Below are 25,493 nucleotides of genomic sequence, written 5' to 3'. Positions count from 1 at the left end.
AAAACAAAGGTTATTGGGTGTCAAAAGTAAAACCTCCGGTGGCTGCAGTCACAGCTGTCTACAAAGAAAGATGGTTGTGGTTTTGGAGGCCAATTAGCACAGCCCCAGAATATTGCTGTTTCTCAGGATCTTTGACCCACTTATCTTCATGAATGACCTTCCCTCCATTCGAAGGTCAACAATAGGACTATTTACTGACATTGTTCAGTGACATTTGCAACTTCTACAATAATGAAGCAGCCCATTCCAGCCTGCTCAGGGCTAGACAGATGAGTAAGATTTGAGCCAGATTAGTGCCAGATAATGATCATTCCAAGAAAAAGCCAGCCACCTTTCCCTGTCCTTCAGTTGGACCACCAGTGTCAACCACTTTTAACATCAGTGCACTGGAGGGGATGGACAGTGAACTGTTCTACCCTGGAAATTGTTGTTCTGGCTGCAGCTGTCCAGGCGAGTGGGGAGTATTTCATCATGCTCCTTATAGGTAATGCAGATTTTGAGGGAGGTGCACCATTTGCTGCCGATTACTCAGATTTGCCCTGCTTTTGTTGTATTGGTGTTGACAAAGCTGGTCCAATAAAGCTTCTGGTCTGTGGTGACCTCCAAGATATTGCAGATGGGTGACTCACTGACGGTGATGCCAGTGCAGGTCAAAGGAAGGTGGATGCAGTATATAAGATCAATAGGTTGCACTACAACAAACTAGGGCTACTTCAATGATACCATCCTCCCCTGCGACCTCTACTATCTGAGACAAGGTGCAATATCATCACCACCTCCAGGTTTCTCTCTCAGTTGAATACAATGTTGACTTGGACATGTATCGTCATTTCTACATCATCTCTGGGCCTATATCCTGAAAGTTTCTACTTGATATCAGAATGGAAGCAGCATTACCTCAAGGATTGCAGCAGTTGGGGAAGGCCCGTCACCAGTAACACCACCTTAGAGCGACTGGAGATAGGCAAAAGAAACAGCATTGCCAGCTTCGCCCAAATTTTGCAAACACATTGGCCTCAAATTCACAGCAATGATTACATTGGCGATAAACTCCATAAATAATTAGAATAAACCACAGCAATTATAGTAACAAAGTAACAATGGTGCAGCCAAATGACCAAAGTTCTATAGCAATGTGATGATATTTGGGCATTGAAGTGATTGAAGGTTGAACTGATGGGCAGAGACAAGCACAAATTCAAATTTATAGAGAGACGGCTTGCCTTGAGGTCTGTTTTATCTGTGTGTTTAGTTCATTAGATGGAATCGTGACGCCACTGCCCTGCTCCTCCCTCTCATTGAGATTATACGAACAACATTGAAACCAGAGGCTTTTCAGCTTTCTTTGCTCAAGGACTCTGCAATCCCAATGCTATTTCTGATTTACTACTTGGATTTTGATAAACAGGCACCTTTAGATCAATAACAACCACCATCATAATACATAGATTTACCATCCGAATTACATATAAAATAATGTTACAGTGGTAGGTTAAGCCAATACACTCCTGCCATATATATGTAATTTCTGAAGTAGCAGTAATATAAATGGCAAGCACAGTTGTAGAAGAGATAGATCTTAGCTGACGAATATCAAAAGGGAGCCAGTGGGCCCATCGTGCCTGTACAAGCTCTTTGAAAGAGCAATTTAGTCCCATGCCCCTGCTTTTTCCCTATAATCCTGCAAGTTATATTCTCTTCAAATATCTGTCGATTTGAAAGCTCCTATGGAACCTAATTCCACCACCCTTTCAGTTAGCAAATCATAGCAACCCTCTGATGAGGACATAGAGAGGCTGGTGGAATGATCGGCCAAGTGGCAGATGAAATTTAATGCAGAAAAGTGTGAAGTGATTCTGCTTTCGTTAGTGTGTTACGATCACGTTAGAGACCAGTAACATTTTAAAAAAGAAATTCGAACTCCCAGTTAATGCTGACAGAATTACGCCACAAGATTTCATATTTAAACAAAAAACTTTACAAGAGTTAAACAAAGCAAAACACTACTAACTTAACTGCAATTTTAATCACTTATACTTTAAACTCTAAATCTTAACACAGCACTCCCTTTTGGCTTTTATTCCACCCCAAGAGTTCCCCTATACTTTAGAGGATCTTGGTGATTCATTTACTTCTCCTGGGACCAATCCAAAGTGTACCACAGCTCTTAGGAATTCACTTCGATTTTCCTTAGTTTCTCAGTTGTCTTCTGACGTATGAGATCTCCTGGGGATTCTCCCTTGAGCATTCAATTGGGCAATCCTCCAGCTCTCTTTCAACACCTCCCGAATCTGGATTTCTCAACTTGAGCAAAACAGAAATATCCCTGGTCTCTGATTGCCTCTTTGCTCCTGAGTCCAGTTGCTCCCAAAGCCAACAGCTTTCTATAACCAGCTGCCTGTCTGTCAGCAAGCACACAGATTTTTTAAAAACCCTGATTAAAGGGCATCTCCCTGCATCATCTATCTCTATAGTAACATAGTACATACGGGATGTCCCATATATTAATTTAAGCTAATTACCTGCAATTCCCAAAACAGCTCTTTGATTTTGGATGCCCACATGAATAATCGATATTGCTAACAATGACAGGGCAATTCCTTCCAGACGTTCTGGCTACAATTCCCAACTAAATGAGCCCAACTGCTATTTTATGGCTCTCACCTCACTAACTCTGTCCTTTTAAGTACACTGAAAAGATTTTTGAAATGTATATCTTGGGTGATCCTGCAACCAATCTATCTGCTATAGATTTAATTTCCTCAAAACTAAAGTCATCTCTGAAATAATAATACAAACCATGGACTTGATTGTGACAAGTGACAATGCAGCTTACATGACAAAATCTTTCAAACCTGTGCTCCAAGGTGTAATGCCTAATGCTGTTCATATTACATGTAATGCACATATAATTTCTCATATCATTGATCTGTGGAAAAGCAAGTTTGGTAAAGTCGACAAACTGGTCAGCTACATTAAAAAGATCTTCAAATACTGCCCTATCACAAATGTCACCTTGCAACTGTGACTGAAAAGGGCTGAAATTGGGGAACTAAACATCGCCCTTCCTTCAGAGCCAGTAATTACACATTGGAATTCTTACGAACATACAAATTAGGAGCAGGAGTACGCTACTCGGCCCCTCGAGCCTGCTCTGCCATTCAGTAAGATCATGGCTGATCTGATTGTAACCTCGATTCCACATGCCATCCTACCCCCAATAACCTTTTGCCCCTTTGCTTATCAAGAGTCCATCTACCTCTGCCTTAAAAATATTTAAAGACTCTGCTTCCATGACCTTTTGAGGAAGAGAGTTCCAAAGACGCATGACCCTCTGAGAGAAAAACATTTCTCCTTATCTCTGTCTTAATGGCCGACACCTTATTTTTAAACAGTGACCCCTCCACCCATTCTTGATTTGGGGCAGTACAGTATCGTACAGTTCACCTGAAATACTACTCAGACATTGTCTCAGAAGAGCTCACTCTAACACCGAAAACACAGATTGTAACACTCTTCTAAATGATGCTCAGTTTGATGAGGTGGTTCAGTTTGTTGCCAAGAGTACCACACAACTGATGGATTTAATCACTTGGTTTCAATCTCAATACATCACAGTCCACAAAGCTTACAACTAGGTAATGGATGTACTGTTCTGGGCTGAAGCACAGTCAAACAAACAACACTCTGATGATGCTGAATTAAATGCCTGTGCTCAGGATTTTTTTTTGCATGGTAAAGAAGCTCAATATTACTGCTACAGGGAAGAGTGAAGAAAAAGAGACTGAGGTTTGCAGCGTTCCTAAAAGCTGTGTGTTACTTTGATTCTGTACAAATGCACTGTTGATGGTGGATTTAAACTCGTTTGATGCAATTCCTGCCTTTGTCAAGAACAATAGGCTGGAGATTCCTCCTTATAAAAGCATTGCAAAAGAAGCAGATACTACTTTTCCTGTGCTGTAGTTTTGGAACTTTGTGGAATGCAGAATCTCCCACCTCGCAAGGCTAGCCCCGCACTGTCTGACAATTCCAACAGCTCTGTGGACACGGGGAGAGCTGTGTCTAAACATGGACAGGTGTTCAGAGCACAGAGACAGGGAATAAAGAGACAATTGCAGGTTGCTCCGTGCTCACGTTCAACCACTGACTTCAGTGAGTAAAGAATGTGATCTATTTGCGATAGTTTTTGAGTATACAATAAATGCCATTTGAAACCAGAATCCTTTTTTTCTGCTTTAAATAGATCATTTTCATGGTTTGTTGCGACACTGAAGTTTACAGCTTAAATACGTGAAATCATGAAATTCTTAAAATGCTGTGACTCTGAAATTTGTAAAGTTTGACTGCGAATTTGGTAGGGCTGCTAGTTATAAATATGCGTTTCAGCAGTCCTGATTATTTGCTACTTGATGTTTTATTGGATTTGAAATGTGCTGAATTTAGGCTTGACTATATAACAACAAAGTTCAAACAAATTTTCTTTCTTTTGAATTCCAAGGAAAAGGAGTTCACATTCTTCAGAAATGTGTGATTGGAGAATCTAGTCAATGGCTGGATGTTGTTGCCAAATGGCAGTCTCTTCAGGAGTTTAGCAAAGAACAAGAATGCACTTCAGATATGATTGAAACTGGGATAAAACGGCCAACACAGCAGGAGAGCAGTGGAACAAGAAAAAGGCCAAAGTTAGAGCTGGATAAACCTCCAACCACAGTCTTGAATGAAAGTCAAACAGGACAACATGGTCTTCATTCAGTAATTCAAGAAAGTTGCCAGAATAACACACCAATACAGACAACAGCTTCACCTAATGAGCTGCTTAATCCCAAGAGCCGAGGTGCTGCATCCTGTATGCATTTTAGAGTATCTTGTCGCTGCAGTGGGAAAATTGCTAAAGCGTTTACCTCACAGGTAATTGCATTGTTTTGAAACCAATTGTGTAGTTTAACATCCAAGGAATTAAGATATCTTTTGAGCAAAGCTTCAGAGGGATATTACTCATGTATAACAATGTTTGCAGAACTATAGCAAATTTGTAACTTGGATGTTTACAATATTTGTATTAAAACTATTACTAGCACAAATATGTGTTGGCATTTGAACAAACTCTGTTGTGATGACATGAAGATATTTGCACTGCAGTTTATTACTATATTACTATAATAACAAAACAGTTCAAAACTAAAGAAATGGACAAATAGCAGGACAAATCCAATCCAGCCAATTATCGCACCATCAATCTATACTTGATCATCATCGACCAGTGCTATCAAGCAGAAATTAGTCAGCAATAACCTGCTCACTGATGCTTAGTTTGGGTTCCGCCAGGGGCACTTGGCTCGAGGCCTGATGACCACCTTGGTCCAAATATGGACAAAAAACTGAATTTCAGAGGTGAGGTGAGTGTGACTGCCCTTGACATCAAGGCAGCATTATATTGTGTGTGGCATCAAGGAGCCTGAGCAAAATTGAAGTGAATGGGAATCGGGGCAAAAACTCTCCACTGGTTGGAGTCGTACCTAGCACAAAAGAAGATGGTTGTGATTGTTGGGGGTCAGTCATCTCAGGCCCAGGAGTTCATCAGGGTAGTGTCCTAGGCCCAACTACCTTCAGCTGCTTCATCAGTGACCCTCCCTCCATCATAAGGGCGGCACAGTGGTTAGCACCGCAGCCTCACAGCTCCAGGTTCGAATCTGGGTACTGCCTGTGCGGAGTTTGCAAGTTCTCCCTGTGACCGTGTGGGTTTTCGCCGGGTGCTCCGGTTTCCTCCCACAGCCAAAGACTTGCAGGTGATAGGTAAATTGGCAGTTGTAAATTGCCCCTATTGTAGGTAGGTGATAGGGAATATGGGATTACTGTAGGGTTGGTATCAATGGGTGGTTGTTTGTCGGCACATACTCGGTGGGCCGAAGGGCCTGTTTCAGTGCTGTATCTCTTTAAAAAAAAAAATAAGGCCAGAAGTGAGGATATTTGCTGATCGCACAATGTTCAGTACCATTCGTGACTCCTCGGATACTGAAGCAGTGCCTGCCTGCATGTAGTAAGAGCCGGACAACATTCAGGTTTGCACTGATAAGCGGCAAATAATTTTAGGACTACACAAAAGGCAGGCAATGACCAACTCCAAAAAGAGAGAATCTAACCATCTCCCCTTGGCGTTCAAAAGCATTACCATCGTTGAATTTGCACCATCAACATCCTGGGGGTTACCATTGACCAGAAACTTAATTGGACCAGCTATGTAAAAACTGTGGCTACAAGAGCAGGTCAGAAGCTGGGAATAATGCAGCGAGTAACTCACTGCACTGCAGAAACTCACTAAGACTCCTTTGACAGCATGTTCCAAAACTGTGATATCTACCACTTAGAAGAACAAGGACAGCAGATGCATGGGAACACTGCCACCTGCAATTTCCCCTCCAAACCACACACCATCCTGACTTGGAACTGTATTGCCATTCCTTCACAGTGGTTGTGTCCAAATGCTGCAACTCCCTTCCTAACACCACTGTGGATGTACCTACACTATATGAACTGCAGCAGTTTAAAATGGCAGCTCATCACCACCACCTCGAGGGCAGTTAGGGATGGGTAACAAATGCAAATGATGCTCACATCTGATGAACAAATGGAAAAAAAACTGGAGAATTTTGTGAATTAAACTGAGGAAGTTTTTTAAATCGCTCACTTTTCTCCACTCCTCTTCAAGTTGTTGATTTTATTTTTGCTAGTTTACAGGTGCCAACACTGTCCAACACCTCTTCCAATTGAACATTATTCATGTGTGAGTCTTGAAAATGAGTGCCAGCATGCTGTTTGATTACTTGGGGGAATGATGCCTTTGTTCTTCACCCATCATGCAGGCAGCAAAAGCACAGCATCATTAATAGCAGAGCAAAAACTATTAATGGAAGAACTGCTTTTGGTGAGCATAATTAAACAGTAAAATAAATTATAGCCCCCATGAAATCATTTTAACAGATATACAACTTGAAGATCACCAAGATTTTCAATGATTGCCATTCTGGACAACTTGCTAATCTTAAGATGCTATTTCTGTTATGAATGATTTGATTGGGTGCTGTAAATCGCCAATTGTATCAGAGTTCAATACATTCCCTCATCCATAATTCTTCCATTATATCATTTGACCTTGCTTTTAATGATGCTGTGAATACAGCTGCATTGCGGTATAAGAGCAGCAATTGCATATGCATTGGAAGTCATTAATAGATAATTGAACTAACATGATCAGTTGTTGACTGAACATTATTCCAATCCCACTTGAAGTCCTGCAAAGTAGTACCATAGAGGTTTTCAAAGGAGAACTATACTTGTTGAAGTGTATAAATGTGCAAGCTTTGTTTCTGAACAGAGGACATTAACTTACTAAAGCTTATTGCAACCACCTTATGTGTAAAGAAATTTTTTCTAACCACCCTTTAAGTTTTATGACTTTAAAATTTTGACTCTTGTTACAGTTTCACAGACCAGATGAAACATTATCATTGGTTAGCTCATCGTCACTCTGAATAATCTTTGAAGTCACCTCTTAATCCTCTCAGCTGTAGTCAAAAAGCTCTAAATTTTAAGTCTCACTTCATAACTATAATTACTTCTCTCAGTTAACAAGCTGGTGAATCTACACTCCACCTTTTCCACTGCATTTATAGTCTTTTCAACATTCCTTCCTCAACCAAAAACAGAGGAACTGGTTAATCATTTCATTGCTGTGTGAAAGATCTTGTTGGATACAATATAGCAATAGTAATTACACTATAATAGAAATTTTGCTTCAGAATAATATAAGTAAAGTGCTTTGAGATTTTTCTTTAGGTTTTTTTTAAGAGACGTGAGGCACAATATAAATGCACGTTTTTAAGTCTATTCCTTTTGTGCTAAAAGAGAAAAAGCTTATCTTGTCAAGGGTAATCATGAAATTAATTTACAATAACAAATATGAAATTCCATGTTTGCATCGTATAACATAATTTACAGTGAGACTAACATGCTTGTGGGCAAAAAAATAAATCCTGAAAAAAATCCACATTCCATTGTCAGTATTTTAAATTGTATTTACATTTCGTCGTTTGGTAGCACAGAACTTTGTTGCTGAAAATGGAGACAAAATACAGTATTGCTGAAAATAGAGACGTCTTGTGGATTGTCCTGATGAGTGCAAGATGAAAAGCTTTGACAACATGTCTCTATTTTCAGCAATACTGTATTTACGTTATTTTCTTACTTTAAAAACCTTCTCAAAATGTATCTATTTAACCATGCTTTCAGTAATCTTTCCCAACTGTTCTGTTGCTATTTGATATGCAGATTCTCCCCTCGGGTACTTTTGGACATTTTATTATGTTGAAACCATTCATGAACTGTGATGCTCACAGTTGATGACAATATATTGTACTCCCCATCACACTGAGTTTATCACATTCAGATAAGTAACTAGATAAATCAGACGTAATTTTAAATGGGAGCTAAATTGTTTCATTGAATTTGTAAATAGTTCCAGTGGTTTTGCTTCCATGGTGTCATCTGTTCTGATTTGTGACATTCTATCTGAGATGCCAAAAATATTTCTTGGAAATTGTGTTATGATGAGCAAGAATGTTTTAGAAGTGAAATGAGAAAAGGCTATTTCATATATTAGTTGTTGTCTTCCAGAGCCAACAAACACTTTGCACCAATGTGGATTGTATCCAAATTACTTAATCTCCGAAGGGAAAGTTTCGATAAAGTTGACTTAATTCTGTGCAGACAATATGATGTGACAGTTTTCATTGTAGTAGAAGGCACAGCTTAGTAAAGCAAAGAACTTTGCAAACTTGTTACATTTCATGGCAACTTGTTTCATTTATAAATGGACACATTCTAGTAAAATAAATAAATATTTTTTCTGGGTAATTGATTCTTCACAGGAGCTAGGAAGAGCAATTGGGGTTGCCCTCGGCAGACAAATGGGCTGGAAAGCAGAATTGAGAAACCCAATGATGGAGGTAAGAACTGCAGTTTTCAATGGCTTGTGGTAATGACTGGGATGCTTAAAAGTTCAGATTGCAAAGAAACCTTTTTCTGGGGCAGTGTTAATTTAATTTATTGTATGAACAATTTTGTATTTAGTCTGTTTTTGCCTAATCGCATACTTGATATTGTCACTAAATCATGTAATCATACACTATAATTGAAACCTATCATGGCAGCAAAGGTCCTCCTATTTAGACAAAAGCAGAAATGTTGGAAATCTGAAATAAAAACACAAAATTCTGGAAATACTCAGCAGGTCTGACAGCATCTGTGGAGAGAGAGAGAGAAATAGAGTCAACAGGCCGAGTTTGCTGCTGGTCTTGGCAGTGGGCTCAAAGTGCAGGCAGCACGCTGCAGAACCGCTGCAATCTCCTGTGTGGCTGCTCATTTAAATAACCAAGGTGGCCCACCCCCCAATTGCGTAGAGGGGCCGGGCTGTCCGACGTCAACAATGGTATTAGCTGCGTGTGTGCCGCGTTGGCGCCATTTCTAAAGGGTAGCCGGCCCTGACGCCACATTTAAATTTTTAAAGATACATTTGTGGGGGGCTGTATCAAATAACATTCTAATGCCCCTTTCCCACCCCCTCAATAACAATTACATGAACTATTTGCCCTCCCCCCCGCCCGCCCCTTTGTGCCAGTCTGAACAAAATTTAAAGCTCATCCCTTCCCACCATCCCCTACACCCATGACATTTATTTGACCCAAAGTTCAGAGTTCTACAGTGTGTGTGTGTGTGTGTGTGTGTGTATATATATATATATATATATATATATATATATATATATATATACACATCTCCAGAATTCAGATTTCTATAGTATGTGCCCGGAGTTCAGATTCGTACAATATATATCCGAAGTTCACATTCGTACAGTATATAGCTGGGGTTCAGATTTTTACAGTATGTATCCGGGGTTCAAATCCGTACAGTATATAAAAGCAAAATACTGCAGATGCTGGAAATCTGAAATAAAAACAAGAAGTGCTGGAAATACTCAGCATCTGTGGGGAGAGAAGCAAAGTTAAAGTTTCAGGTCAGTGACCCTTCATCAGAACGTACAGTATATATCTGGGATTCTGATTTGTACAGTATATAGCCAATGAGATGACCACGTTTCCAGTAGTCCAATTTAAGGTTCTGTGTAGTATAGTGTACAGTAAGAAAATTGCGCAAATTTCTCAGAATGGAAAGCACTCTGGTTTCCCTTGAAAACTTTGTTTCTCAGGCCATCTTTTGAATACTGAATGTAACAGTTTTCAAATGTTTATATGTAAATTGTTGCGTACTATGAAGTAGAGTGAAATAACATTAATAAAGGATACAGTGTAATCTAGGATTGAAATCCTTTTTCAATACTCAAATGATACAATTTGATTGGCTGTCAAATTGCTGGTAAAATTTATTAAATCAAGGATCGGTGGTGCTTCTGCAAACAATTCACTTAAAACAGATGTTGTTGCTACATTGTTTTAATTAGACAGTTTTTATTTACAAATGGCCATGTACCTGCCAAATATGAGAATTTGTGGTGCTGAGTGAAGGCCATCTGCAAAAGCAGGATTTTAACATCTTTATTTTTGCTGAATGAAGCTAAAAATATTAAACACCTTTTTTAATATATGTGTATGCAATCAAGTTGCAGTATGCCAATACTTCAAAATGAAACCATTTTTTTATGTCCAGTGCAGTCATCAAGGACTCCCTTGTCAGGATACAAAGATCTTGAGTTGCAAATATTCATCTCCTTGACTCAGTAACAAAATCTGATGAAGTTGTTTGGAAATCTGAAATAACAGAATATGCTGCAAGTATACAGGTCTATCCGCATGTGTAAAGAAAAGAGTGATTAATGTTTCAGGAATAACCTCTTTTAGGTATTTCCAATTTTACAGAAAAATGATTTGCCTCAATTTATCACTGTCAGCCGGTGTGTTTTGCAATGTTTGCAACTTTGTAACTGATGAGAGAATGGAGTATTTTTGGTTGTTACACAGTGCACTATCGTCCATAGCTAGACCTCCAAATTTCTGCCTGGAATGCTAAAGCTAGAACACAGATATTTTGTATCAATTATTTAGTTTCTTATTCTTTACTTCTCTGTTTCTCCACTTTTACCCCACCCATCCCATGTTTGCTCCGTTATTCCCCAACTTGGCTGCTTTGCTGTTGATCCCAAGACCAGTGTAAGATCTGTTTCCCGCACCCCCCCCCCCCCCCCCCCCCCCCACCAACCACCTCTTGTCCTCAAGATTGCCTCACTGGAGTAACTGGGGAGAGAAGTGGGGACACAAAGTGCCTGTTTAATTTTGGCTAAAATTGATCTGTAACATAAACAATGTTTCATCAAAGTTAGCAAATATAGTACCATATTTACTCGTCTGAAAGTCGATCTCGTGTAAAAGGTGACCCATGACTCTGGACCAAAACATTTTGAATTTTTTCTATATCTCATGTAAAGGATGACCTTAACTTTAAGAACAACAGACAGATCATTCTAATCACACACTAGTATAATTAACAAATGTTCAGCTAGGATCCCCACATTTTTTCAATATGGCGTCAAGGAAGAACGACTAGTACACAGCACAGTTTAAACTAAAAGTCTGCAGAGAGGCGAATAATTGTGCGGCAGCAAAAGAATTCAAACTATCAGAGAAGAATGTCAAAGATTGGAGAAAGCTTTCCACATAGCTCATGAAGATGCCCAAGTTTAATGTGCCAAGAGGAGAAAACCTAGCAAGTGGCTGTAATTAGATGGTAAAGTTGCAGACTGGATCAGTGAACGTCGCCAGAATGGCTATGTAGTTTCCCACGCATCCATCCAACTCTACACCCTGTCTCCAGGGTGTATTATTTTATCAAGAAAAGGTGAAAAATATGACTCGTGAAGAGGTGACCTCTCACTCTTTTCCCCCCAATTTTAGCCTGGAAAATTCGACTTTTACTCAAGTACAAATGGTAATTATAAATGGGCTGTGAAAGGAGTTTATTGAGCAAAATACTTTTTGGGTTCCTCACCCCATTACTTTTCTGCTCTTGCCGAACAAAGGTGCAAGAACTTAAATTAGGTAAAGGGACATCTAATTTGCCTAGTCTCCCACTAATTTCTAGAAGTCCTCTTTCCCCCAGCAATCAGCGTTTTGCTAGTTATTGGTCAGTTCTAATATCAAAATGGCTCGGGAAGAGGGGAGCAGAGGTTGAGGGAGAGAAGGGTTATGTCAAGTTTCCTTTGCTCGAACTTATTTTAATTTAACCCCAACTTCCGAGAAGGACCACTTACTAAATTTATTTTCATAAATGTTATAGAATTCTTCTAACCCCACCCTTTCCTGCTGAGTGTTTCCCTGTCTTTTCAATTGTCATTCTCAAGCCCTACCATCCCATCCTCCCCCTGTACCTCCAGCCCTCAGCCTTTAAAGATGGGGATCCCACCTCGATGAGCTGCCGTCCAATCGCAGGGCTGGCAGCTCAGCAGTATCAGCAGAACCACCTGGAGTGGTGGCGACTGCCGGTACTGCAGAGACCTCTGACCCAGGCCCAGCAGTGAAACCCCGGACAAGAGGTATGAGGTGGGGTTGCCCCAGAAGGCCCTGAAAAGGACGTGCTGGGAGGGTGGTCGTGCAATCCAGGGGGAGGGGAGTCCTGGGGTAAAGTTGTTCCTGGTGGGGGTCCTCTGTGGGCTACAAATTGCCCATGAAGGAGGGATCCCTCCCCCCCGGCAAGTCCGCAGGGAGGGCACCTCATGTTGCAAGGCGTCCTCCCCGCATGACAGAAACCTCTCTCCCACCCCCCCAAAATGGCTGATAAGATCCCAGCAGCGGTGGGACGAGTCCCTTAATTGGCTGTTAATAGGCCACCTAAGGGCCTCTGGGTGGGTCAGCCTATCCCTCTCCCGGGACGATCGCTGGACAACAGGGAGGTGACAGACTTGTGCACCCCCCACCACCCATCGCAATACTCTGTGCCACCCGCACCTCCGACCCCGCCTCAGGGGACCACAGAAAATCCAGCCCCTCGTCTGCAACATTACAGGAGGCCAACTAGAAAAAGTATCAAAACAATGACAATATATGTCTATAAAATGGGATTGAATTACAACCATGTGTTCTGATCCAGTTGTTTCCTGCCCTCTAACCCTGCTTCATTGGAACTCTGCACTTGGCATTGACTCACTAAGTGCAACACCATGAAAAATTGACTAGTTTAATATATCATTATAGGATCAGCAACTCAGGCTCCATTTTTCTTTGTACATAGTTTCAAAGTAGTTGAGACCTTATAGCTTATAAAATAATAAACAAGACCGAGCATGTTGTTGTGCTAGCTAAGTTTAATTTGATAACATTTTCTTTGCAGGTCTACATCCATTTAAGTGACATTCATTGTGTGGTCGGTATTCCTATTGTAAGGTAGAATTTTTTTGTACTAGAATACTTAGTTTAACATGTTATTAAATTCTTCAAGATTTAACATGCAGCCTTGGTTACCATTTATCACAGGTGCAAATCTGTTAATGGTCTCTTATGAAGAACTTTTGAAGCTTTTTGTAAATAATTTGAGGAGTTCATTTTTTTCAATTTAATTGTACACACATTGCAACTAAGGAATCTTGTACATTTCTAGACTTCCTTTAGCCAGCAGGGATTATATTAAAAGTGCTGGACTGAGATCTACAGTGGCTTGGGCTATGGCATATCTTGCTGACATCAAGGTAGGTAATACAAAGAATAATTGGAATTTCTGTTCATATAGTGGATGATAAATGGAAACAAGAGCAACAAAAGGTCAATTAAATTACAAAGAGCCATTTGAATACAGAAATGAGATTATCGAATCCTACAGCAAAGGAGGCCATTCAGCCCATTGTGCCTCTGCCAGTTCTTTGAAAAACCTTTCCTATTAGTCCCACTCCCCTGCTTTTTCCTCAAAAACAAACAAAATTTTTCATGTCAAGTATATATCCAATTTTTCAATGTTATTGTTGAATCTGCTTCTGCCACCCTTTCGGGCAGTGCATTTTATATCATAACAATTTGCTGTGTTTAATTATGAAAAATTTTCCTTATCTCCCCTCTGATTCTTTTGCCAATTACCTTAAATCTGTGATCTCTGATTACTGCCCCTCTTGCCACTGCGAACAGTATCTCCTTATTTGCTCTGTCACAGCCATTCATAATTTAGAACACCTCTGTTAAATCATTCATATCTCTGAAGGTGTCCGAGTACCAAACCCTGAGGGATACCACGCTATACTACCCACAGTCTGAAAAACGACAGTTCACTATTTCCTGTTTTCTTTCTCCTATTCAATTTCGGATTCATGCTGGCAAATCTTCTTTAATCTTGTGGACTTCAATTTTTCTAACATGTCTATTATGTGTTATATTATCAAATGCCTTTTAAAAGTCCATATACGCAACATTAACTGTATTACCTTTAAAATCTTGAATTGCGCCAATGTATCCATTATGTCCCATGATCATATGTAGGGTGTTTTTAAACTCTGTCTTGGTTTTTTTCCAAGCTGCAAATCGATGTGACTGATGTGACTCTATATGTTCTCATGTCGTGACTTCCAATCTGACAAGTAACAATTTTTCAAATTTGCTGGAAGTTTGAGCGATGATTTCATTAATGGAAGTAATAGTATATTATGAAATGTTTGTTTCTGTCCTTTGTGATCTCAGTTCTGGTCCAATGTACATATCTAGTCTAAAATGAGAACTGATAAAATATAACCAACCAGGCAAGTGAGTGATGGATAGACTGGGCCTGAAGGTGGAAGTTTGGGATTCAAGTGTGCAATCACCTGGTCTAAGAGGTTAACCCTGCAGGTGTTGGAGTCATTCTGTGGTCCAAACAGGAGTGAAATTCCTTTTCAATTATTTCCATGGTTTTGTATGCTGGAAAATGAGTAAGATTTGTAAAGTTAGAATGGAAATGAGAGTGAAATGGCAGTCCAGAATATGTTGAGTGATGTAGTGCTTGCATTTCTCCTCTGCTGGAATCCACAGGGCTGCTTTCATGAAAGTGTGAAGCATTCTGGCCAATTGCATCTAATGTGTAATTGTTAATTGTAGAATTAAAATAAAATTTGGAAGTTACATCATAAAGTTATACAGCACAGAAACAGGCCCTTCGGCTCATCGAGTCCGTGCCAGCCATCAAGCACCTATCTATTCTAATCCAATTTTCCAGCACTTGGCCCGTGGCCTTGTATGCTATGGCATTTCAAGTACTTATCTAAATACGACTTAAATGTTGTGAGGGTTCCTGTCTCTACCACCCTTTCATGCAGAAAATGAACACAAAAATAGTTTTTCCTTGTTTCTAGGCTGGTTCATTTGTACTCGATCCAATGTGTGGATTAGGAACCATTTTGCTGGAAGCTGCCAAAGAATGGCCTGTAAGTAATTTCTCAACTCCAGCTTGGTGACGGTTTGTAAATGTACAGTGTAGTCATTGTAGAGAAGGTAGGACTTAACCCTTCCTTCTGAGAATATTGGAAATGGGGTCTTGCTTCAAGTACTTCATTCATGTGTCTATCTATACTTTGCATTAGTTAAAGATTGCTAATCACGAACAAAGCATTGTAGCTGTAATGCAGAAATTGCTGAGGAGGTCTGATGAATGTCAATTTCAATATGTTAAAAGCTAGAGGAAATGTATAATAAATTGCTGGATATACTAGTCATGTATTTTTAAAAAAACGTGGTGAAAATTGCTTAAAAATGCTGGAAATATTCAGGTCTGGCAGCATCTATGGGGAGAGAAACAATTAACATTTCTGATTGATGGCCTTTCATCGGAACTCTCTCTGCAGATGCTTCCAAACTTGCTGAGTATTTCCAGCATTTTCTGTTTTTATTTCAACAAAATACAAAGTCTTATTGGATAACATATTTCTACATTTACAGCACAGCTGATCTTTTTAAGCACAACTGCATGTTCTCAGTCTTGACTGCCATTATTTTGAGGTACCGATCATAGGCCACATGTTTTCCCCACGGGGAGTGACAACCTTTGGATGGCTTCTACTATTCTGATGCACTATCAAATAACTGGCTTGAGATATGTTGGCAGAGGTATGATAGCATGTTGCTTACACACCTTGGCCAACAAATAATGCTTGGCTTCGGACCTAACAGGGAAGAAATGAGACAATATTTTACCTTTTTAGAAATCATAATGAAAACCTGCCCTTTTTTTACTTATGAACATTTTCCTCTTGATGCAGTTACCTTGATTTTATCTTTGTTTTCCTAGAATGCATATTATCATGGAATAGACAATACTGCCTCACAGTTGCAGGTGGCATCTGCCAATGTGTGTTTTGCAAAGCTGACCAGCAGAATTGACTTAACAAGAGCTTCTGTCACAGGTAATAAATTTTGTAACTTATGAGGAAAGCAGGAGTTCTGCAATTCCTTGATGCAAACAAAAATTCCTTATCCAACTCTGGAATTTTTTAAATCTATTTTGTTACATAAACTTTGAATGTGACTGGTTACTTGAGAAAACATGCAGCATGATGTTTGGTCAGGCTGCCTCTTGGTGTCTGATGGAGCAATCTCTGTGTCATGGCTGTTTTAAAATGGATTGATACTGCTTTCTTTCTTTTACAAAGAGAAAAGATCTTGTTTGCATTTACAGTACAACCTCAGTGTTCCAATTTAGATCTAAATGTGAATTGCATGTCTGAAAGGATCTTTCACTTTCCTCAAATTACCATTCAAGGTTTAGGTATATTGGACAACCTCTTTTCCAGTGCTGTTGAAAGTATAAAACATTTATGTACTTCCAACACAAACTTGCAGAGGCAATGCCCATAGTAGTGAAATGATGCAGTATGTGACAAATGCAATATAATTTCAAATGGATAAGTTGCAGCCTTATTTAAGGGCACTTGTTAAAGGTATGTTTGTCAGCTCAAGTGGGATAAATGAGATCTACATCCTCTTCTGTGACCTCGCCTATATAAGGAAGCTTAAATAATGTATACAAATGATCCTTGAGTTAGATATATCCTTGATATAGAGTGTATCTCTCGAGATAATTTGCCTCCCTCACAGGTACATTTAGTAACACTCAATCATCTCATTGTTTAAAGAAAGTTATTTAAAATGAATGAGGACAGAATACAAAGTTGATCCTCATGCTTTGTATCTATTTGATTCTTTTAAAAGGAATCTTGATGTTGATACACTCTTCAAACTAGATTAGTACGAAAACTAATGAGTTAATTAGCTAATTAGTACTATAGTTGATACCTCTCAGTAGACTTTGACTATAGTCAATTCAACTTTGACTTTTATTGCTTCTAAAGAAGGGTTTGTGCTCTCAATTGAATTTTGCTTCACTTTAAAACATTTAAATTTGATTACTTTGATTTATGTGTTGCAGGATTACCTCTACTTACAGAAAGCATTGATGTAGTCATCTGTGACATTCCATTTGGAAAAAAATTTAAAATTTCCCAGGATACAAAGACAATAATGCCATACATCCTCAAAGAGATGGTGAGGTAGGATAACTCTCCTCTTTTTACACACCAGATTTGTTTTTAGCTGTTCGGTTGAAATTGGGAGTGGAGTACAGAAAGGGAGGAGAATTAATTATTTAGATGGCAAAACTATATTTTTGCAGATATTTAGAATTGCATTGAGAATGTAAATAAATATTACAACTGTTTCTGATTTCCCATGCAGTATTCTCTGTTGCATGGTTTTAAAATAGAGATTTCAAACACAGGAATACTGATGGAGGCTTCAAGTGATCAAATATCATTAATTCCTATTAAGACGACAGAATTTACTTGCAAACTCCTTGGGAATAGATTTTAAACAGAAGTTCATCTTATCAGAGTTTGATTTTCACAGATTGTAATGGAATTTCCACAGCCACATGAGGAGATGTTTAATACTTGTTAGTCCAGTCTGTGATAGAGGTGGGAAAACAAGACCATACATTCTCATTATAGGCACAGTGAAGTGTAATTCTTATTGCACCATGTTAGATTCTTTCACTTTCACTGGGACGTGTTTATGAAATGAATTTGTGATATCCTGGGAGATGTGTAAATAGGGTTATTTTATTGCAATAGAACACAAATGGGACCCTGAAATATCTAGTTTTAGACCTAAATCTGAATGGTAGTGTAGACTTTTTGATACTGCCTTTTCCTGGAGGATAAGTTTGCCCTTTTCTGGTGGACTTGTTTGTGTATTGAACCACTAGTACTTCCTCCCTGAAGGTGCTACACTGAGCATGCTATTAATAGCCTGCACCATCCTGCTTTTGTGATCACTGGGAATAACATGAGAGATGGTAACTTGGTAGTTAAGTAAGCAACCTTCACATACAGCTAATGTATTGCTGTCATCCCATGGAGGAAATTACCTGGAAACACTGCCCCTTTAAGAAATTTTTGTATGCTGAGCAGTCATATGAGGATTTTCAAATCCTCTCTGGCCACAGGAGAGGTACCAGAGGACTGGAGGACAGCGAATGTGGTACCATTATTCAAGAAGGGTAGCAGCGATAAACCAGGTAATTGTAGGCCAGTGAGTCTAACGTCAGTGGTAGGGAAACTATTGGAAAATATTCTGAGAGATAAGATTAATCTCCACTTGGAGAGGCAGGGATTAATCAAGGATAGTCAGCATGGCTTTGTTAGGGGGAGATCGTGACTAACAAATTTGAGTTTTTCGAGGAAGTGACTAGATGTGTAGATGAGGGTAGGGCAGTTGATGTGGTCTACATGGACTTCAGTAAGGCTTTTGATAAGGTCACGCATGGGAGATTGAGTGAGAAGGTAAGAGCCCATGGGACCCAGGGTAATTTGGCAAATTGGATCCAAAATTGGCTTAGTGGCAGGAGGCAAAAGGTGATGGTTGAGGGTTGTTTTTGCGAGTGGAGGCCTGTGACCAATCGTGTACCTCAGGGATCAGTGGTGTACCTCAGTGATCAGTGCTGGGATCCTTACTGTTTGTAGTGCACATTAATAATTTAGACATGAATATAGGAGGTATGATCGGTAAGTTCGCAGATGACATGAAAATTGGTGGTGTCGTGGACAGTGAGGAAGAAAGCCTTGGATCACAGGATGATATAGTTGGGCTGGTGAGATGGGTGGAGCAGTGGCCCATGGAATTTAATCATGAGAAGTGTGAGGTGATGCATTTTGGGAGGACTAACAAGACAAGGGAATATACAATGGATGGTAGGACCCTAGGGAGTACAGAGGGTCAGAGGGCCCTTGGTGTACTTGTCGATAGATCACTGAAGGCAGCAGCACAGGTAGATAAGGTGGTTAGGAAGGCATATGGGATACTTGCCTTTATTAGCCAAGGCATAGAATATAAGAGCGGGGAGGTTATGTTAGAGCTGTATAAAATGCTAGTTAGGCCACAGCTGGAGTACTGTGTACAGTTCTGGTCACCACATTATAGGAAGAATGTGATTGCACTGGAGAGGGTGCAGAGGAGATTCACCAGGATGTTGCCTAGGCTGGAGCATTTCAACTGTGAGGAGAGACTGGATAGGCTGGGGTTGTTATTCTTGGAGCTGAGAAGGCTGAGGGGGGACCTGATTGAGGTATACAAAATTATGAGGGGCATTGATAGGATGGATAGGAAGAAACTTTTTCCCTTAGTGGAGGGGTTAGTAACCAGGGGGCATAGATTTAAGGTAAGGAGCAGGAAGTTTAGAGGGGAGTTGAGGAACAAAATTTTTCACCTAGAGGGTGCTGGAATCTGGATCACACTGCCTTTTAGGGGTGGTAGGGGCAGGAACCGTCACAACATTTAAGAAGTATTTCGATGAACACTTGAAACGCCATAGCATACAAGGCTACAGGCCAAGTGCGGGAAAATGGGATTAGATTGGATGGGTGCTTCTTGGTCGGCGTAGACACGTTGGGCCGAAGGGCCCGTTTCTGTGCTTGTATAACTCTATGACTCTGAGTTTCCCTCCAAGGCATTGCTTGGGTCACTGTTTTTGGCCTGACATTTAACCCTAATGTTTTGTAGCCTGAAGGTTGTCTGCCAATTCTGAATCTTAAAGCTCTGTCCTTTCATTTGAAGGAAACATTCAAGCTGGTCACTCCTTTCCTACCTGAGTCGTAAAGATGATTAGACCAGGAAACTGGTGTGGAAAATGTGTTCTTTCACATGATAATCAAGGAAGCACCTAAAAAAAATATCAGGATGCATTTGGCCTATCATCTGCTTGCAGGATCTTCTACCAAGTATCTGTCAATTGAGGCAGTAAATCTGGGCAACTCATTTGTAAGGACGTCCTTTGCAGCAATAGTTTAGCTGGTCCAAGTGATATTGTAGCATTTGAGATTTGTGATAAAGTAACAACAGCCTATATTTATTTAGCACCTTTAACATAATAGAACTTTGCAAGGTGTTTCACAGGAGGACTATAAAACAAAATATGATAGTTACCAAGCCACATAAAGAGATGACCAAAAGCTTGGTTGAAGAGATAGGTTTTAAGGAGTGTCTTAAAGGAGGAAAGCAAGGTAGCGAGATGGAGAGGTGTAGCAAGGGTATTCCAGAGCTTAGGGTCTAGGCAGCTGAAGGTGCGGCCACCAACGGTGGAGCGATTAAAATCCGGGATGCTCAAGAGGCCTGAATTAGAAGAGTGCAAATATCTCTGAGGGTTGTGGAGATTGCACAGATAGGGAGGGGTGAGGCCATGGGGGCTTTGAAAACAAGGATGAGAATATTAAAATCAAGGCGATGCTTGACCGGAAGCCAATGTATGTCAACAAGCACAGAGGTGATAGGGGAATGGGACTTGGTGCAAGTAAAAACATGGGCAGCAGAGTCTTAGATGACCTCGAATTTGCAGTCACAGTGATGTCTGACACAAAATTGTCCTTGTAGGTAATTTCTACAGAGAAGATGGTGTAATCCATCCTCTGCCAGATAGGTGTGCCACCATTTAATAGAATATTCCGCGATTAAGACGGGATCCAAGATACATGGAGAATATTTTCTGCATATCGTGGGACTGATGACCAGTTTATTCGTGTGACACTTACAACTGAACATTCTTGCATTGGGCTGCTGAGCACTTTTCACTGCTCTTAGGAGATTCTTGTAGGTCAAAAGAGAATCACTCCTTTAGTAGTGGTCCCAGAACTCCTACAAGTTAACCAGACTCTGCTACAGCCTGCTGTAGTAAAACTGAGTTGCCTTGAACTGCTTCAAGGGCTGAACCCGTCTGTCTGAATTGTGAACATATATACTGATGACAGCATTGTTGGGCCATCACTTTATATCAGTGTAAGTTTGGATCTATATGGTCATTGATAAGTAATCTTTCTGGGTATAACCTGGATTTTTTTGTACAGGCCATTAGATTTAAAAACTATTGTGGTTATTTATTGAAACAATGTTATTGGACATTGTGTAGATTTCTTTTAAAATAGGTGATCTGTGGACCTCATGCACAAAAATAAAACCTGTGTTTCTCAACAATGATATAAAAAGCCTGGTTTAAACAGCTCATTTAGAATTATAGTTATATAATACCACATGAGATTTTAATCTCAATCACTGTAACGAAAAATCTGCTAGCAGTTAGTCTGTGTTCCATTTGTTTTTATTTGATGCTGCTAAAATCACATTCCTTCCCCTCCCAAGTTCCCTGAGTCTTTGGTGGTGGACCTTCTCCTTGAACTCCTGCAATTCCTGAGCTGATAGTGCTCCCACTAGTTGGATCCAAGTCAGGATGTAATGTGACTTAGTGTGGAGCTTGGTGTTGATGGTTTCCCTGTGACATTGTTGCTCTGGTTTGTCTTTGTGGTAGAGGTCACAGGGGATGGTGGGGCTGTCAAAGTAACTTTGAGGAGTTTGTGCAGTGCCTCCTGTACCTGGTACATATTAGAGCCACAGTGTTTGGGTTTGGATATGAAATCCTGTGCAAGGTGCCAATCAAATAAACTCCTCTGTCCTGGATAAGAGAGCTTCATGACTGTTGCTGCAGTTGGGCCTATTTCAAATTTGAGTTCAGTTAGCAGCCAGGAGGTTAAATTCACACCAGAATACTGATTGAGACTGGAGTTCTGTTATGAACATAGTGCAACCAAATGATCCACATCAGTGCTGAAGATAAGTTTGAAGCATTTGCAACAACCTTCAGCCAGAAATGCTGAGTTGATGATTCGTCTCTGCCTCCTGCTAAAGTCCCCAGCATCACAGATGCCTGTCTTCGGCCAATTCGATTCACTCCGCATGATATCAAGAAACGACTGAAGGCACTGGATTCTGCAAAGGCTATGGGCCCTGACAACATTCCGGCAATAGTACTGAAGACCTCTGCTCAGAACTTGCCACGCCCCTAGCCAAGCTGTTCCAGTACAGCTACAACACTGGCATCCACCCAGCAATGTAGAAAATTGCCTGTACACAAAATGCCGGACAGGTCCAACCTGGCCAATTACCACCCCATCAGTCCACTCCCAATTATCAATAGAGTGATGGAAGGTGTTGTTGACAGTGCTATCAAGCGGCACTTACTTTGCAATAACCTGCTCGCTGACGCCCAGTTTGGGTTCTGCCAGGGCCACTCAGCTCCTGACTTCATTACAGCCTTGGGTCAAACATGGACAAATGAGCTGAACTCAAGAAGTGAGGTGAGGGTGACTGCCCTTGACATCAAGGCAGCATTTGACCGAGTATGGCATCAAGGAGCCCGAGCAAAACTGGAGTCAATGGGAATTGGGGGAAAACTCACCACTGGTTGGAGTCATACCTAATACAAAGGAAGATGGTTGTGGTTGTTGGAGGTCAATCATCTGAGCTCCAGGACATCACTACAGGAGTTCCTCAGGGTAGTGTCCTAGGCCCAACCATCTTCGGCTGCTTCATCAATGACCTCCCTTCAGTTATAAGGTCACAAGTGGGGATGTTCGCTGATGGTTGCACAATGTTCAGCACCACTTGCGACTCCTCAAATACTGAAGCAGTCCATGTAGAAATGCAATATCCAGGCTTTAGCTGATAAGTGGCAAGCAACATTCATGCCACACAAGTGCCAGGCAATGACCATCTCCAACAAGAGAGAATCTGACCATCTCCCCTTGACATTTAATGGCAATACGATCGCTGAATCCCCCACTATCGACATCCTAGGGGTTACCATTGACCAGAAACTGAACAGTCATAAATATACCGTGGCTACAGAAGCAGGTCAGAGGCTCGGAATCCTGTGTAACTCACCACCTGACTCCCCAAAGCCTGTCCACCATCTACAAGGCACAAGTCAGGAGTGTGATGGAATACTCTCCACTTGCCTGGATGTGTGCAGCTCCAACAACATTCAAGAAGCTCGACACCATCCAGGACAAAGCAGCCTGCTTGATTGGCACCCCATCTACAAACATTCACTCCCTCCATCACCAATGCACAGTGGCAGCAGTGTGTATCATCTACAAGATGCATTGCAGCAACGCGCCAAGGCTCCTTAGAAAGCACCTTCCAAACTCGCGACTTCCACCACCTAGAAGGACAAGAGCAGGAGATGCATTGGAACACGATCACCTGCAAGTCCCCCTCCAAGCCACACACCATCCTGACTTGGAACTATATTGCTGTTCCTTCACTGTCGCTGGGTCAAAATTCTGGAACTCCCTTCCTAATGGCACTGTGGGTGTACCTACCCCACATGGACTGCAGCGGTTCAAGAAGGCAGTCCACCATCACCTCCTGAAGGGCAATGAGGTTGGGCAATAAATGCAGGCCTGGCCAGTGATTCCCACATCCCCTGAACGTATAAAAAAAAGAGTTTTTTTTAAAATTGTAAATCTCTCCTTAAAGCTTTTTCCAGAATTCAGTTTGGCTGTCGAGTAAATTCTCTAATACCTATGTCCACTTTTTTTAAACAGGGTCCTTAGCGCAGATGGAACCCTTGTTCTCCTACTTAGTCAAGAACTCTCGTTACATATGCAGCAATGGCAGAGGCCAAAGAACCACCAGAGTAACAAAGGAAAACTTGCTGCCCTGCAGAATACAGATACCACACCAGTGGAACAGAGTTCAGATCCAGTTGAAAATGTCAATGTGGAAGACATGTCAATAGCTGAAAAAGAGCAGTCTGAAGTTAAAACAAAGATTTTGGCCTCCCTATTACCAACAGGTATCTTCCAAGTGAGTCTTGGTGTAACAGAAGCTTCTATACACAGGTACAAGAAAATTCCTGTAACATGAGTGGATGTTGCCCTTCAAACAGAAGGTGTTCAATTTGTCATGGACTATGCAGGGATTCAAAGTGAGGACATTTTCAAAAAGATAAAATTAATAAATTATTGATACATCAGTCTTTGGCCTGATGGGTGAATGACGAGCCTGTGACTGACAGGCAAGCTCACCGATGTGAGATCCGGGTCACTATAAATCCCAGGCATTGTCTAAATATGTCAACCCCAACTCCAACCTGCATCCAGCATCAATGATCAAAGGTCGGTAATGAGAAGGTAGTAAGTGTTGCACTGCCACGATCTTAACCCCACAGTACATCCCAGTTTCATCGGGAGGCAACAGGTTAAAATAAGGGCTTATTTTCATCAGTCATGATTGAAAACCAACTAATGAATGGTTTTTAACTAATTACAGGCCTTTTTTTTGGATATTGCTCTTCCCTCCACAATGTGCAATGAATAGAAGCACATCTTATGTAAGAAGCAAAGTTAAAATAAAAAATGGGGTAGGGAAGGCCAGGTGAGCAGATCAAAGTCTTAATGTGTTTTATTTAAATTTGTATCTTTAGTTTATATGATTAATATTACTTGTTTCAGTATCATGGTCTGCAAGCTGAAAATTTGGCCCAATGAGTCTGAAATTCTCCTCATCTGTTGGCAGTCCAAGGGGTAAAATATGCTGTAGAACATTAACGGAGGCTGGTTTGGAGTCTCAATAATATCGAAAAATAGTGATAACCTGAATAAATTATCTGAGAAAACTGAAAATGTTATAAAACACTTCGGATTTCTATTTGAATGATATGAAAATGTATTGAGTCAACATGTGCAACTTTCTGATCATCTATGCTCGTGGTTGGTTGGGCTACGTGATCACAGTTGTATAATTTGTATTTTCAGCATGACTAAGACAAATATGTACAGGTTAACATGCAGTTTCACTGTTTTTAACAATCCTGAGTTGATTTTTTATGAATGAAGGTATAAAGATTTTACTGAAACGTCTGTTATTTGCACACTCATTTATAAATAAGCTACATTATGATTAGTACACCAGCATCCAAATAACGTCTAATAACTGATGACCTGTAACATCAGTCAGTTTACCTGGGTGCAACATATGCTGCTGCCTTATCATTAAAGAGGAAAAGTGAAATTAATATATTTTTTGGTATTGTGCATATGGTGGGAGTATACTCTATATTGAATCAATTTTTGTACTAGTAGCACTGTTAGCACAGTC

At 40.5% G+C, this 25,493-nt stretch overlaps 1 protein-coding gene across 2 annotated transcripts in view; it reads left to right on the top strand.

Annotated features, from left to right (window-relative positions):
- Nucleotides 1-25,255, top strand: part of thumpd2 (THUMP domain containing 2) — a 34,521-nt gene extending 9,266 nt beyond the window's left edge. Inside the window, exons 3-10 of one of the 2 annotated variants that reach the window (XM_068027441.1) lie at nt 4,499-4,908; nt 8,925-9,002; nt 13,393-13,445; nt 13,660-13,747; nt 15,371-15,442; nt 16,303-16,417; nt 17,440-17,560; nt 23,939-25,255. In XM_068027441.1, the coding sequence (XP_067883542.1) occupies nt 4,499-4,908; nt 8,925-9,002; nt 13,393-13,445; nt 13,660-13,747; nt 15,371-15,442; nt 16,303-16,417; nt 17,440-17,560; nt 23,939-24,260 (1,259 nt within the window). In that variant the 3' untranslated portion in view covers nt 24,261-25,255. The remainder of the gene's footprint in view (nt 1-4,498; nt 4,909-8,924; nt 9,003-13,392; nt 13,446-13,659; nt 13,748-15,370; nt 15,443-16,302; nt 16,418-17,439; nt 17,561-23,938) is intronic. The other variant, XM_068027449.1, reaches the window with a different exon arrangement.
- Nucleotides 25,256-25,493: the final 238 nt, after the last annotated feature.

Source organism: Heterodontus francisci, chromosome 3 (assembly GCF_036365525.1).
Source record: "Heterodontus francisci isolate sHetFra1 chromosome 3, sHetFra1.hap1, whole genome shotgun sequence".
Classification (NCBI taxonomy): domain Eukaryota; kingdom Metazoa; phylum Chordata; class Chondrichthyes; order Heterodontiformes; family Heterodontidae; genus Heterodontus; species Heterodontus francisci.
This window is presented reverse-complemented; position numbering and strand designations above follow the sequence as displayed.